This window comes from Mchenga conophoros, linkage group LG5 (assembly GCF_057382185.1).
Source record: "Mchenga conophoros isolate Kocher_MC1m ecotype Shallow Benthic linkage group LG5, M_conophoros_male_GT1.1, whole genome shotgun sequence".
Taxonomy (NCBI): domain Eukaryota; kingdom Metazoa; phylum Chordata; class Actinopteri; order Cichliformes; family Cichlidae; genus Mchenga; species Mchenga conophoros.
In genome coordinates, this window is record NC_140530.1 from 31283558 (window position 1) to 31298539 (window position 14982).

General features: G+C 39.5%; 1 protein-coding gene across 3 annotated transcripts; it reads right to left on the minus strand.

Moving 5' to 3' along the window:
* Positions 1-960: 960 nt before the first annotated feature.
* alpl (alkaline phosphatase, biomineralization associated) lies at positions 961-14326 on the minus strand. 3 transcript variants are annotated; one of them, XM_085274878.1, is made up of 12 exons: positions 14169-14326; positions 12005-12170; positions 11439-11558; positions 9655-9770; positions 7422-7596; positions 5977-6152; positions 4729-4869; positions 4508-4577; positions 4240-4374; positions 2564-2755; positions 2358-2477; positions 961-1856 (listed from the first exon to the last, which is right to left on the minus strand). In XM_085274878.1, the coding sequence occupies exons 2-12, from the start codon at positions 12069-12071 to the stop codon at positions 1591-1593; spliced, it is 1578 nt and encodes a 525-aa protein (XP_085131004.1). In that variant the 5' UTR covers positions 12072-12170; positions 14169-14326; the 3' UTR covers positions 961-1590. The 3 variants fall into 3 exon arrangements, with proteins under 3 accessions (XP_085131004.1, XP_085131005.1, XP_085131006.1); XM_085274879.1 differs by lacking the exon at positions 14169-14326 and adding an exon at positions 13109-13425; XM_085274880.1 differs by lacking the exon at positions 14169-14326 and adding an exon at positions 13077-13425.
* Positions 14327-14982: the final 656 nt, after the last annotated feature.

A 14982-nucleotide genomic window follows, 5' to 3' on the forward strand; every position in this document is an offset into this window, starting at 1 on the left:
TCTATTAAGATCCGAGCATTTCCATGAAAATTCAAGCTGAGGCATGACACTGACTACTTTCTTTCACTGCTTGCTTTGTTGCTCATTGACTGAATGGAAAAAATCTGAGAAGACAACTGGAATCAAATGCACGAGACACACCCAAGTGCTTTGTATTTGAAAAACCATTTCATCAAAATCAGTGAGTTAAGTTGCATACTCGGGGCTTTTTGATATTCATAATATACAGTCTGACTCTATCTCTCTCTAAATGGAGAACAGAAACGATAAAGTGGGATGGCAGAATGATGTGTAGCTGGGAAGAGGAAAAGAAGATAAACCAGTAGAGAAAGTTAACTTGATATCATGGCATGTTTCCTGAGGGCCTAAATGAGCCATTTTCAGTCCTGATATTAAGAAAGTACTGCTAACAACATGAGGACTTCATTTCATGCCTGCTTAGACTAAACCTCCTTTTTCATGCTTCAGTCAACATGATTCCCCTGTTTTCCCAGTGACCACATGATGCCAAGAAATTAATGGTTTCAATACACCCACATTCCACACAAGCTATAACAAAGCAGATGGAAAAGTACAACACACATGCTGGCCGAGAGGGTTTTTGGACAGATGTGAGACAAAATGTTTGAAATTTTTTAATGTTTTTACTTTGTGTTGATATATTACATTTTGTGAAAATTTGTCCCTTTTCATCCTAAAACATATAATTTTTCTCATATATCACTGTTGCCTGCTTTTCATTTTTTGTTTTGTAAAAATGGTTACATGTAAATAAATCTGACTTTAGTATTGTTCTGCTGAAATGCTTGAAGCGGTCAGTGAAAAGAGCGCTGTAATGAAAATTTGGAGGAAAAATATAACTGAAGGGCAGAGAATGGGGGCAAAAGGAGAAAACTTAATCATGTTTGTCCCACCAAAACTGTTAACAAGATTAACAGAAAAACAGACACATTTCATTCATTGAATTTGAGATTTAAAAACTTGTATTTGGACAGAACCATCGGTGGTATATTTCTTTTACTTTTCTTTTTTTTCTTTTTTTTTGAAATTATGCAAAAAAAACATGCATGACAAAAAATGATCTTAATGTATCGTCAATTATACATTCATTTGCCTCTTTTGGCAAAAAAACAAAAACAAATTATAATAATTCTTCAAATTGTGAACATATCTTTGAAAGCTTGTGAGGTAGACTGTTAAATGCACATTTAAAATATGAAACAAATTCAGACATTTGCAAATTCGGTCTATTTAAACAGAGACGGGCTGCATTAAAAAAGGACGACGAACGAGTCTGAAAATCCTTAGTTAATAGAAAAATCACAATTGAAATCTCACAATTAACAATGATCTCTGCCACAGCACCCATTAAAAAAAATCAGTGCATCACAGTGGGTTGATTGTTTTGTTTAGTTATCCGCTACACTTTTGTCAGTTAATCATCGTAAAAATAAACATGTCGAAAGGTGGTCCCATATTTAAAATAGTGGAGAGACAAATTAAAAAATAATAAAGCAACATAATCAAATTAAAATCTTAAAATGAGTGGTTAAAGTGAGTGCATTAACAGCGTTGGGTGTCTGGGAAAGGTCAGCACAAAAGTCGCGCAGCTGAGAGAATGACTGCAACAATGGAGAAGGCGGGCCGTAATCCAGCTGACCCGCTGGGTGACATACAGTGCTCCCTGTACTCCCCGATACAGGCTGCATATGCCATTACATGGGGGATGTAGTTTTGTTCGTGGACCCCATGTAGGAGGTGAGCCAAGGGACCTTTCGCAAACACAGCCACATCCTCTCCTCCATGAGTCTCCGCGTTCAGCGGTACGGCTGCCTGGGCCTGGTAGTTGTTTCCCTCTGAAAGGAAGAGACAGAGACAAAAGATGCAGGCAGTCATTATTATTTTTAACTCGCAAGGGGATGATAGGGACTAACTCCCAGTGATATCCCTCCATGTTTCAGTGTCCTGCAAGGACACCAAGAAGCTCAGGTTCTCTGAGCATATGCTTAATGTCTAAGTGTTAACAAACCTGAAACCCTAGTTAAACACCCCTATTTTGGTTACCAGGGAAAAGCACACCACACACGCTCCAAGTACACCCACCCTGCTCAGTGCCTCACACCGTGGGTGATTCTACAGTGGAATAAAGTCTAGCCATCCTCCAGTAGACTAGTTCCACAAGCACTGAGGTAAGCCCAACTATATCTTGGGGTCTCTTCATCACCAGGTAGAACTGCAAGTCAGTTTAAGCAGCCGGGTATTGAACCACCACGGTCTCTGCCTTTGACCACTGCCCAAATGACAAGCGCTATCTTATCATTATTCTGAAGCAATGTGAATAAAACGTTTTTACTTACTATAGTCAACAGCAGAGACGTTCTCCCTCGCGCCATTGATAACTTTGTAACCTGGTCCGTTTCCATACAAAATTGAGGTGAAGGGCTTCTGATCAACATCACTCAGCATGGGAGCCAGACCTGTGGAAGAACCAGACGTAATGTAAAGAACTGCAAGTTCTCCACTTCAGCTGTACAGTATCTAACGTATGCTTGTCATTACATACCAAATATTGTATTTCCTCTGGGTGTGTAGCCTCCAAAGCTGAATACGTGAGAATGGTCAGCAGTAACTATGGTCAGCGTTTCATGGTCGCTGGTCAAAAGACCTGCCCGGCCAATAGCCCGGTCCATTTCCACAGCTTCATGAAGAGCCTGCTTGGCCTTGCCTTCATGGTGTCCGTGGTCAATACGTCCTCCTGGTGTAAATATTTACAGTTAGGCTAACATGACCTCAGAGTGGTTTGTATAACATGTAATTGAGCCAGATTTGTTTGTCCCAAAAAATGCCAATGCAGCTGCTTTAGGAATGACAAAGGGCATCTTGGGAGAGACTTTGAAGCCCTGCTTATTTTCTCTGTTTTGTAAACTTGGCCTGTTGCTCCATAAAGTTGAAAAAACTGGCTAAAAATGTCAAATCGCTCCCCAGTATTGCTATCTCTATAAAGATGTGGAGGAAGCCATTTCAGATGGTCTGGTATCTAACAAAAACCTCTCTTAATGCAAGCTAACCAGAGGTGACGAAAGTATACACATTCTTCACTTAAGTAGTGCAAATACTTGTGTTAAAAATACTCAGTTTAAGTACTGATTCAGAAGGCCCTGAGTAAATGTGGTTATCCCAGCTGGACATTTGTCAAAGCTGGGAAGGATCCTAAGAAAGCTCCAGCCGATCCAGGAGAGAAAGACAACTGCTGCCTAAGCGAAAACCCGTAGTGATCCCGTACGTGTCAGGAGTACCGAAAGAGTTGAGATGCATTTTTTCTAAACACTGCTTTTCTGTGGCTTTTAAACCCCCCAAAAAATGCTGCGCTGAAAATCGGTCCACCCCAAGGATCGGGTCCCCAGACACAAACAGAGTAATGTATTCTACGCTGGTAAGTGCCAGGAGGATTGCCCGGATTTATACATCAGGGAAACCAAACAACCTCTGGCGAAGCGGATGATGCAACACAGAAGAGCCAACTCGTCAGGTCAGGACTCCGCAGTCTATTTACACCTACGGGCCAGTGGATACTCTTTGAGTGATGAGGATGTACACATCCTGGACAGGGAGGAACGCTGGTTTGAGGGCGGAGTCAAGGAGGCCATTTACGTGAAAAGGGAAAGACTATCTCTGAATCGAGGAGGGGGCCTAAGGGTACATCTTTCACCATCTTACATTGCTGTGATTGCAGCCATTCCCCAACTCTCTGTGAATGGTACTCATGGCCATTGATCAGTGGTTATTGATCAATGGTCATGACAATTTGCATATTAATGATCAAGGAACTGACCTCACAGCCCATTGTTCATTCAGTGGGCTAGGTTCAGCCATTGTGCAAATGTGCTGTTTGTAAGGTTGGGGAAACCTGCAGTCAGCTGAGACTAAAGCAGTCACTTGGATGAGTGACAAAACGTTTCTCCCACTGAAAAAACTAGGTCCAGATGAACAGACTCAACTTTTTGGGATTCAGAAGGCTCAATAAACACTCTACTTAAAGAAAATTCTTATATAAATGCTCCCCTTTAACTATAAAAGGGAGTGCTTTAGACTATAAAAGCACTCCCTTTTATAGTTAAAGGGGAGTGAATGGGAGATCTTAGCTACATACAGAAGTCTGCTAAGTCTTGGTGAAATCAGCACAAGAACAAAAAAAATAACAACTGTGTAATTGTACCATAACAGAGGCTTCAAACTCACCCTCTACAAGCAGGTAAAATCCACTGGGGTTCTTTTTTAGGATCTTGATAGCCACATCCACCATCTCTGTCAGTGAAGGATCACTCTCAGTGTTCCTCTCCAAGTCATACATCATATCCCCAGGTTCAAAGAGACCTGGAATACCAGAGGGCACAGCTCAATGTGTAACAAGGTATTACACACAGAAAATAAGCCTGCAGTAAAAGCAAACACATATGGCTCTTTATTAAAACTTCAATGAAACTGTCATAATGAGACTGAGACTCACCCAGTAAGTAATCCACATTGTTGGGGTTTAGGGATAAGAGCTGCGTCTTGTTCCATACATAATGATTTTTCTGCAACAAAAAAAAGAAAAAAAGGTACAGAACAGTTTTGGTGGTACAAATGGAGTCACTTTGAATTTCAGAATATGAAAATGCAATTAGGTAGATAAAGAGGAAATGAGGAAACAAGAAGAGCAAAGAGAAACAAAAGAGGAAAAATTACTTTGTCCTTCATTCTGTCAACCCACTCCTGCACCAGGTTTCTTCCATCTTTCCGTGTGCCACTGTGCTTCAAAATATTAGGATACTCTACATCCGACATGTTTTTGGGAAACATATACTTCCTTCCTCCACCCATAATCACCTGATTTAAAAAAAAACAGAGATAATCGTAATCACAGTTTTTTTGGGGACCAAATAAAAACATGTCCTGTGTAAGAAACCATCATATCAAACATTTACTGTTGGCTCGTAAACACAGTGCTAATGTTCAACGATGCCATCAATTTGTAACTTCCTTTGCCTGACCAGAACTTCAAATTAAGCAGCAAACAGGGGAGGAAGCTCTATGAGAATATTAAAGCACATTTCTAGCTCATTGCTAACATCCATGCAAATCTGAATCTTCAAAACACAGAACTTTATTTAACCAGGAAGGGAAATGTGCGAGATTAAGAATGTCTTTTGCAAGCATGTCAAGCACTAGTACGAGATTACGTTAAACAAGTTCCAAAAGTTTTAAATATCTTCGTGTAGATGTGTACATTTGTGTACTTGCTCATTGACAAACAGTGTATTTCCAGCAATAACAAAAGTATTTCGCCACTTAGTATTTTGCTTTTCACATGAGGTAGCACATGAAAGTGCAACTGACAGTCTGCAGCTGTAGCACATGTTTCCATTTTATCCGGGAATGTCACAAAAGACGCTTAGTTTTTATTCGTGCAGATCGTATAAATATTGCAAAACTTTGACAGAGACGCGACTCAACCACCGTCGTGTAACCTCACTGGCACTTCATAGGCATTTCTTCAAATAATAAGTGTTATTTCTATCAGTTTTAGGCTCAGTTCCTTCATTTGGTGTGCATGTTATTTGTGTTGCAGCTCTTTGGTCACAGTAAATACAGATAAAGAATATTTTTGAAATATCATAGAACAGTGCAAACATCAGTGATATTAGAGGATCAATGATGTCTGCACTAGTTTATGGCAATCAAATCAAAAGTGTATAAGGATATTCAGCTATAAGCAATAAATGTGACCTTCACTAGACTTAGTTATCTCTGGACAGTGAATGTCTGTAATATGTTTCATGACAATCATTCAGTTGTTAGAAAAAATGAATTTCAGAGTGGAATGAAGTGATAAACCAACAAACCACAGTCTGGAATCTGGAGCTGCTAATAACGTCCACAGATAGTCGATCAATTAATCTTCAGGTTTAATCTGAATCTCTACTTTTCACTTACATCAATGTTGGGAATGTTTTCAAACAGTTGTCTGGCGATATCCTTGCAGCCAGCTTGCAGTGCTTCTACTGGCATCTCATTGTCAGAGTACCAGTCTCTGTCCACACAGTGTGCGTACGCAGCACTAGGAGTCGCATGGTTGACACGTGTTGTTGTCACTATGCCCACTGACTTTCCTGTAAACAAACATGAATATTGAGAAACCCCTCAGATATGTAAATAACCTTTTAAGGATACGTTTCCATCTATGTGTTCGGTGAGTCCTTTCAGTGCAGCAGTGGAATAAATTCATGGGTCAGTTGTTTTGTATCTGCATTGGTAAAAATTGGATGCCACTGTATGGGGAGCGGGGAAATCAGTGGTAAACAAATTGCACAATTTACACCTTAATTATTAATTATGGTATAAAAAGTCATGGAGATCTACTGGAAACAGGGTGTCAAATACTGCATGTCATGTTCCCAGAGGAATGATTGGCTCTCTTATTGTCTGTGACCTGTGAACCATCCATAAACCAGTAAAGTATAGGTGATTAAAGTAAAACACAGAAATCAATGTCAATACAGAACAAGTATATATTGTAATGCAAACAAAGGTAATAATATTAAGGCAAAACATTTGCAGCCTGATGAACAGCAACTGCATCCAAGCCATTTAAAATCACCTTAACTTCATTAAATTAGACCAGCTTATAAAGTTTTAGCTGATTCTGCGACTGGTTCAGCGTGAACTATTGTTCACAGACAGAAATAATGAACCCTGAGACCTACAGGACAGTAACTTCCCACACTTTGCTGATGAACATAAGTCAGTAAGTAAAATGGGATTAAGTCAAGAACAGCATTATAAATAAGACTTTACTAGTGGCTGAGTCTATGACATGACCAAGCAGACCAGCCAACCTAAGCATACACCATAGACTGAGTAAGAGCTTTAAACTTATCCCCACCATACTGTAGCACTCATTCACACCACACATCTGGCTCCTCTTCCGTGGTGCATTTTTTTGTTTGTTTGCTAGTGTGAGTGTTGAGTGTATAAAGTGCAAAAGTTAATACTCATATAAACTCTGAGCTTTGTTGTTAGGATACCTGGTGAAGGTAGTCACTGATGAGACTTTAGACATGCTTCTCTAGGCTGATCAATATTTATCTTATTAAGCAGGTGAAACCACTTATTAAGGGAGGAGAAAAAACTGCATATTTACTTTCTAGTCCACAGACATGCATGTTAGGTTAATTGGTGATTCTACGCTGGCTGTGGATATCAGAATCAATGTTTGCCTGTGTCTTTATGTTAGCCTTGTGGTGCTCCATGGTTTTCAATCATCCCCCAAAAAATACACATGCGAGCCTAACACAATCCCCACTGACCCTTGTGCTTAACACGGCTGGATGAACTTAGTAACAAGATCTGCATTTTTGAAAAGTTTGTTGTCACTCTACCTGCGTCCTTTGCCCATTTAAGGATCGAGGTGACCTCATTGCCCTGTGTGGTGTTACACTGGGAGCGGACAGCGGCTGCACTCACACCCAGTGTGCCCTCATTGGCCTTAACCCCGCATAGGTAAGCTGTGGCTGTGCCAGCACTGTCTGGCACCTGTGCATTGGTGTTGTAGGTCTGCAGGGACACAGTGCAGGATAGTTTGTGTTAATATGATCTGACTTGTTTAAACTTGAGCATTAACTATGAGCACTGACAGCTCTATTAAAAAAAACAAACCAAATAAAAGTAAACCAGAGTGTCTACAATTCTAATGAGCTTGAAGGTGTCTTGTCTTGGGCTGCTGTCTTGTAATTTTTTTAAGTAATCTTCAGGAATAGCTCTCCAGGCTTCTTGACGGACATTTAAAGCTCTTCTTTTGATGTTGACTTTTTTTTCCCGTTCCCCGTTAAGATGATCCCACACTGATTCAATAATGTTGAGGTCCGGGCTCTGAGGTGGCCAATCCATGACTGATAATGTTCCACTGTTATGGTTTTACTGCACTGTCAGTATTAATGGTATCATTGTCATGCTAAAAAATAGTGTTGCACGGTGCATCAAAATCTGATTGTACTTTTCTGCTCTCACAATTCTTTCAATTTTAGCAAGATCCCCAAGCTGTAATGCAGCCCAGAACCACGACCGAGCCTCCACCAAACTTTACAAGTAGCTGTAGACACTCACTATTGCACCCCTCTCTGTAAATACTGAAGACTATTTGAACCAAATGATTGATTCTTCACGCCATCAGACCTGCTGCCACTGATTATCAGTCCAGCTCTTCTGTAATCTGGCATACCTTAGCCTTTTCCCCCCAGCCTTTTCCCTCCTTAAGAATGGCTTCTTGACAGCTACATCCCGTTGAGATAATTTATAGCTTCAGTGAACAGTACAGACGGAAAGGCCCACTGTATCTGTCAGGATATGTGTCAAGTCTATGCTGGATTTTTGTTCCATTTCTTAAGAACAAGACTTTTTAATCACATATCCTGTTCATTTGCTATAAATATTGTTTTAGGTCTCCCACTCTCCTTCACTTCAGATTCCTCAAATTTCTTGCAGTTAACAGCTCTTTGGTAATCATCTTGTTGTTCTTTGGTATTTTTCATAGATTCAACTATAGAAATGTAAACAAATCATGTGCTTTTGTGCTAGCCTGCCAGTACTAAAATGTTTAAAGATACCATTTTAAGTTGTTTTTCATTAAATAGTCATTTGTAGGCACATTTCTTGAGCTAGATGCCGTTTTTTCTGCCACGGTCAAGTGCAAGGACTGGACTGTAAATATGTGGAAAAGTAGCCAAAGGAAAAACATCTTTCTTGAGAAAGCCAGGAGAAAGATCTCTAATGACCACTTTAAAAATGACAAGAAATCTTGGCTCACAGGAAAGAAAACATATAGTAATTGTGGTGTGGTTCTCAAGACTTTTACACTTTTAACCCTCAAGCAACCAAACTATTTTAGCTACTTTATTGGGGTGACAAATGATTCTATTGGTTATATTTTAATGTAATTTTGAAGGCTTCTCATTATATTCATCACATTCATCACATCAATACTCTTTCTTTATCTGTGAAAAAGATTCTAAAATGTTATAAGATAAATAATTATGGTTTCCAATGTAATGCTTAGAGCTGGAAAATGAAAAATATCAAAGACAATATTGTCAAAACATTATGTAAAATATAAAGTAGGAAATAACTTGGTAATTAAAATGATCATAACGGCTCATTAAATGTTATTCAGGGTCATAAATGACCCTTCATGGACACTTGAAGTTTAGAGAATGTTACTGTAAGAAAAATATTTTTTTAAGAATCATTGCAGTCATTGCCATTTCGTTCTTATCTGATTTTTTTCAAGCATGCATTTCACAAACACAGAGCACTAGAAGAGCAACTTTTATCATGTTAGCATAATAAAGGTATTTTTGAATTGAATACTAAAAGAAATACATCCTTTTACATTTTCTAGAATCTAAAATGAATAGTTTAGTGAATTGTTGTTGATGAGTCAATGAGATATAAATAATCAACCTATTTTTGTATTTTTTTTTATTTTTATCTATAACTTACACACATCCAGTATGATAAACACTAAACAGCCTTGTTTCCGGTCACAGGCCTTTTCTGGAAGCCATTAATAGCCAAAGCACGATCAATACATTGTGTCATAGTGCACTTTAGTCAGACCTTGGATAAAGATACAAAAGGGAACTTGTCCATTTCCAACTGCGTCTCTTCTCCGCTCTGTCCATTCAGCTGACCCTTCAGTATGCGAGCAGCTGTCACCGTGGGAATACCCATCCCTAAACCGCAAAAAGCACTGAGTTTTATGACAGATTTTGACACAGCAGGGACAGAAAGGAAAACCCTGTGAAAATCAAAGATTAAAGAGTTCATTGTACTTCATTTGCTGCACATGGACATTTTTTTGTTGAAGTTGACATCCTAGAACAAAATGACTGCTGATAGGCAAAACATTTCTTCTGGATTCATATTACTTCAAAAGCAGATACCAAAAGAAAAAGAAGGGAAAAGAAAACAACTACACTTGCAGCAGATACTTTTTAGGTCACAGAGATGAAGGAGTCTTTTGTAGTTACAATAGAGAGAAATAAACAATAAAAGGTGAATCAAATGGACCATTACGGCAAGGCTGGGATGGTCAGTTTGGTAAAGTAAATCCGTTGGGCATCTTTCTTTGCCTTTAGACAACAATTCTGATGGCAAAAGAGCCAAACGGGACAGGCAAAAAAAAAAAAAAAAAAAAAACAATAGAGAGAAATAATAATGTGCCCTACATACTCAGTATATGGTCCAGCATAGCTTTGTGCAAATAGACATTAAACACCTTTCCAGACACATTTCTTTATGCATTCACATCAAATCGAGAGAGTTGCGCAGTGGCACCATGTACTTAAACATGCTCAGCACTGCAGTGCCTTTTGAGACACTAATTTCAGCACAGTCCAGTACATGCAAGTCTTAATATTCCCTTGGGAATAGTAAGCACAAAGCAAGCTGTTGGGTGCATACTAAGTTTTAACACATTAACAAGTTTCTTATGCTGTTTCACATACTAAATAGCATGCCAGTGTTGAATTCCATGAATAACTCCTAATGCATTTTGATGAATCTTTTACATTTTCAGTTAGAAAACTGAACTCAAAACACTTAATTGATCATTTCAAACACTCCAACATATGAGACCATTGTCATAAAACTCACATTTATAGTTTTGTACATAGAGAGCAAAACTAATTATTATGCTTTAGCCTTAGGTCTGGTTCTATTAGTCAGATTCATGTCAAAGGTTGCCCTGCATGTAGCTTAGCTTAGAGGTCCACAGAGGAAACAGCTGACTTTGGTGCTGAGTGTTGTTACTTAACAGAATCCTGTAATATTCCTGGTAAAGAGTAATCATTAATCTCAATTCTTGGGAAACATTAAATAGTTAAACAATTGCACACACTTTTTTTTTCATTTTATTAATTTTTCTGTTATTCTATAAAACGGCAAACATAACTGTGAATGCAGCTGCATGCAAGAATGTCATGGTGTGCGCATAGAGCAAACAGAGAGGCTGAAAGCAGATGCCCCCATGGAGGATAAAAGTTTTTGTTCAACCAGCGAGGAATCCAGCACAAACAGAACCCCAGTGATCCAGTGGCAGCACGCTTGCTTTGTTTGCTCCCATTCATTCACCTCACTCATTGGAAAAAATTTTAAAAATCTCAGTCATCTTCTACTGATCAACTGAATCCTCTGTAATATCGTTCAAGTCTAATTACAACATGGAATTACTTTTACCCTATCAAAGTGTCAAGGCTCTGCGCTGACCACAAGTCTTTGGTGATGAGCCTATTGAAGAGCTAATGCTTTGGTAGCCGCAGTTGCATTTCACCTTTCATCTGCAGGCACTGATGTAACTTTATTAACATCTTGCCACAAATCTGTAATGACGTGTCGCTTACCATCTCCAAGGAAGAGGATGAGATTCTTTGCTTTGTTTTTATTGAGCTCTTGCAGCGTCAAAGCATTCTTCAAAGTTCGCTGAGCCCATGCGTTCCAAAACTTGGGATCTTTCTCTTGCTCTGTGTATTGCAATAAACAAATCAGGTTATATTTGGATAGTCCTAGGAATCACCAGATGCAGGTCTGCTGAGATTTTGCATTGACACTGTACAAAATGCCAAAGGTGCATTGGTTCCAGCTTCTCCAGCTTAAATATTTGGAGATTTCTTTATTCTTTCAAGGTAGTCAACCAAATATCTTTATCTACTTATCAATCCATTATTTAAAACAATAATCATCGGATTTAAGATGAAAACACTTTCAAGCAATATTAAAGCCAGAAAATTACTTGTTTTTTGTGGCAACGCTAAACCAAACACAGCTTGATATAAAAGCTTCTTTTTAGGATTTTCAACCTTCCTAGTGTGTGTTGGACACCTACTGTCAAACTATAAACCATTAGACTGTTTCTGTTGTTCTATTTGTTGGGTTTTTTTAGCAGCTGACTACAAACACAGTGACTTACCCGGGAATTGTGGGTTCCCCAAGCTCCCCAAAATCAGACAAAAGCAAATGATTAGCAGGGCTGTCATCTTCCTGTTGTCGAGTGTGTGCGGGTGACACGTTACTCTAGACAGTCACCACATGCCACTTTGAGAAGCTGGAGAGGCCTGGCCGCAGTCGTCTCACAGCTACAAGAGAACAAGGGCACAAACTAGTAATTTTGCATGCGTCATTTCATCATACACTGACTCTGACATACTGGTTTAATATTTATTTACTCCATGATAATGTGACCAAGTGCAGTTGTTAATTGCAAGCTACACTTGTCTTTCTTCAGTGTTATGTGGAGACTGGAGTTATAGACAATGAATACAGACATTAAGCAAGAGAAAAAAATCTCATTTTAAGTTTTCAACCGAACCTCAGAATTTGCTTATTTTACTTGATCTTTACAATAAAGACAAGCTGATATGAAGCCAAGTCTTTTCAACATTTGGTCACCCTTCTATAGCAAGAAAGTGTTGAGATAAAAGTCCTTTCTGTCACAGAAGTTTCCCCAAATAAAGAAACAGGCAAAAAGGAGGCTGCGAGGGGGTGGGGGTGACACAAGAGGAATACAACCATCTGTGTTCATTTCATCTAAGCCACTTAAATGATATGTCTTTGCATTATTGATATGACTTGCTCAAAAGTGGAGCTTTCAGTCGCTGAACACTTTGTAGGCAAAACAAAAGAAGAGCTTGGAGAAGTTAAGCTTCAGGCCTCGCTGTGAATGTAAGTAGTCACAACAGGGGCCCTTATGGGTCCTGGCCAGTCAGGCTTTCAACTATAATTATACACACCCTCTTCTTTCTTCTCTGCGCTTATAGTCAAGGTCATTTTAATGGGATTGCACTCAATGGCACTGAGAGGTTTAAGAGCCATGACAAAGCCGATTAACACCAAATGATTGACTGCACAACATTAATATTTCTTGACAGAAAAATCTTTACCTGAGGCTAATTACTTCAGTTACAATTATTTCATCACCTCCAAAAACAAGCTTAAAATTGAATCTGTCCCAGGCTCCGAATAAGAAGTAAGTCTGAACATACCAGGTTAACTAAAAAGAAATGTCAACACCAACCGGGCAAGAAGTCATGGATATAATAATGTAGCATTTCCCAGATGCTGCAGGTCAGTGGTCATTAACAGCCTCAAAATCTGCCAGGTCCACCCAGTGGCACTGAACCAGCCAGTCTGCAGGTAAAGTAGCAGAGCAGTGCCATAACTGCCACCAGCAGGATTCCTGTCAGCGCAGTGGTCAGTATCGCATTGGCTTCCGTTTCAGTCATGGTGTCACCAGACATTCAGATGCTCCAGTGTGTCCGGACCGGTGTCAGCTAGAGCGAGGTGTCCCAGCACCAAACAGCTTCGCTCCTCTCAGCCTTCCCAAGCTCCTATTGAAGCTTGAGGCAGGTCACGGGGGCACTTAAATGTGTAATTCCAGCAGGCAGCAGCACCAAAGCATGGATTAGGTTTTTAATTCTGCTCAGAGTGGAACGGCTGACAGATAGAAGCTATTACCTTCAAAATATTACATCAAAATAAGGGGATCGATGTGGTGGCAGGTTTTCAGACAGCAGAGATTGTGCTGCCTTCTCTGTTTCTGTCAATTTTAAAATCCAACTTGTTTTGCGTCTGACACCAAGCTGCCTCATGCAACCTCTTCTATGCACACAGAATAACTAACACTTCCGCTACACTACACACAAATGTGGTGGAAAGCATTTGATTGCAATCTCTATACTTGAAATACTCAGACATCCACAACATGAACTTTTACAATATGTAACTTTCGGGGCTTTAAGGATTTTGCTACATCAAATCCTTTATTCATAAATGAAGTACCTAATCTCAGTGAAAATGATAGAATACGGAGCCAGTGTCTCTGCAACAGATGACCAAAAACATTTTTTATAATCCAGCGCAAATCATTTTACACGGCTTTACAGCAAGCATTAACTGGCAGCAATGCCACAGCAGATGGAGAGAGGGAAAACACGATTAAATAAAGGAGGGGGAAACGAGCAGAACACCCACATCGCTGCTTGTACTCCGACAACGTGGTTTCTCCGAAAGCAACCTGTTATGTGTAGAAAACACGACCAAAAAACCCCCAAAAAGTTCATTGCAGTTTTACTTACTGCAGTTGGATTCCGTGGGCAAAAATGACATCAAAATGTTCTTGCAGTCCACTCAGTCCTCCCTCTTGAAGCGCGTGTCCTGGTCGCTGCTTCCACGGTGCTTATCTGAGGGCCACACTTGTTCGATTGAGGCTCCAGGATCTGAGAATAGCGGTCTGTATCCCACGAAGGGGGGAGAAAAAAAACCCCTTAGAAATAACGATGCCCTGCTGCTGCCATGGGAGTAAATGGACCGAGAGCTCCGCCTGCCGGGCAACCCTGGAGTTGCTTCTTCGAGAACAGAGCACAGTGGCACCATTACAGTGTTCAATATTCATACTTCTGCAGCAATCAGGGGCGTTTCCAGGGAGACCAACAACAAAGCAGTCCACAGGAAATCTGAAAATTTAATCATAAATAAATTGAATATCGATAACTTTCGTAAAAAAAGGACAATGGGCACAATTTTCAGGCTGTGTGCAGTACTAATACAGTTCCATCATGTGAAAAGTGGTACTGAAAAAGAGCCCATGGCTTTCCTAATACAGATACATCTATATGATGTGTTAATACATATCATAATATGTTTAAATGTAATCTCAAGTACTCTTGAGAACAGCCTTTGTCAGAATTACTGATTCACTCCTGTGTTTATCACTTTAGTGTTGCATGCTGTTAATCTTATATTACATATTTATATTTATTTTGAAACTTGCTAAATAATACATGGTATGGAGTTTAAATTACAACACTCGATACCAAAATATATGTGTATTTAAATATTACAGTTTTTTCTGAATGCTTAAACCCTAACTGTGATTCCTGTAGCACAATC

Excerpts from the sequence above, each read along its gene's own strand:
- alpl (XM_085274878.1), bottom strand. The coding sequence starts at position 12,071 with ATGACAGCCCTGCTAATCATTTGCTTTTGTCTGATTTTGGGGAGCTTG. Across the intron at positions 7,597-9,654 it reads CTTTTGTATCTTTATCCAAG|ACCTACAACACCAATGCACA; the intron begins GTCTGACTAAAG and ends GTGTCCCTGCAG. Across the intron at positions 1,857-2,357 it reads CGTCTCTGCTGTTGACTATA|AGGGAAACAACTACCAGGCC; the intron begins GTAAGTAAAAAC and ends TCTTCCTTTCAG.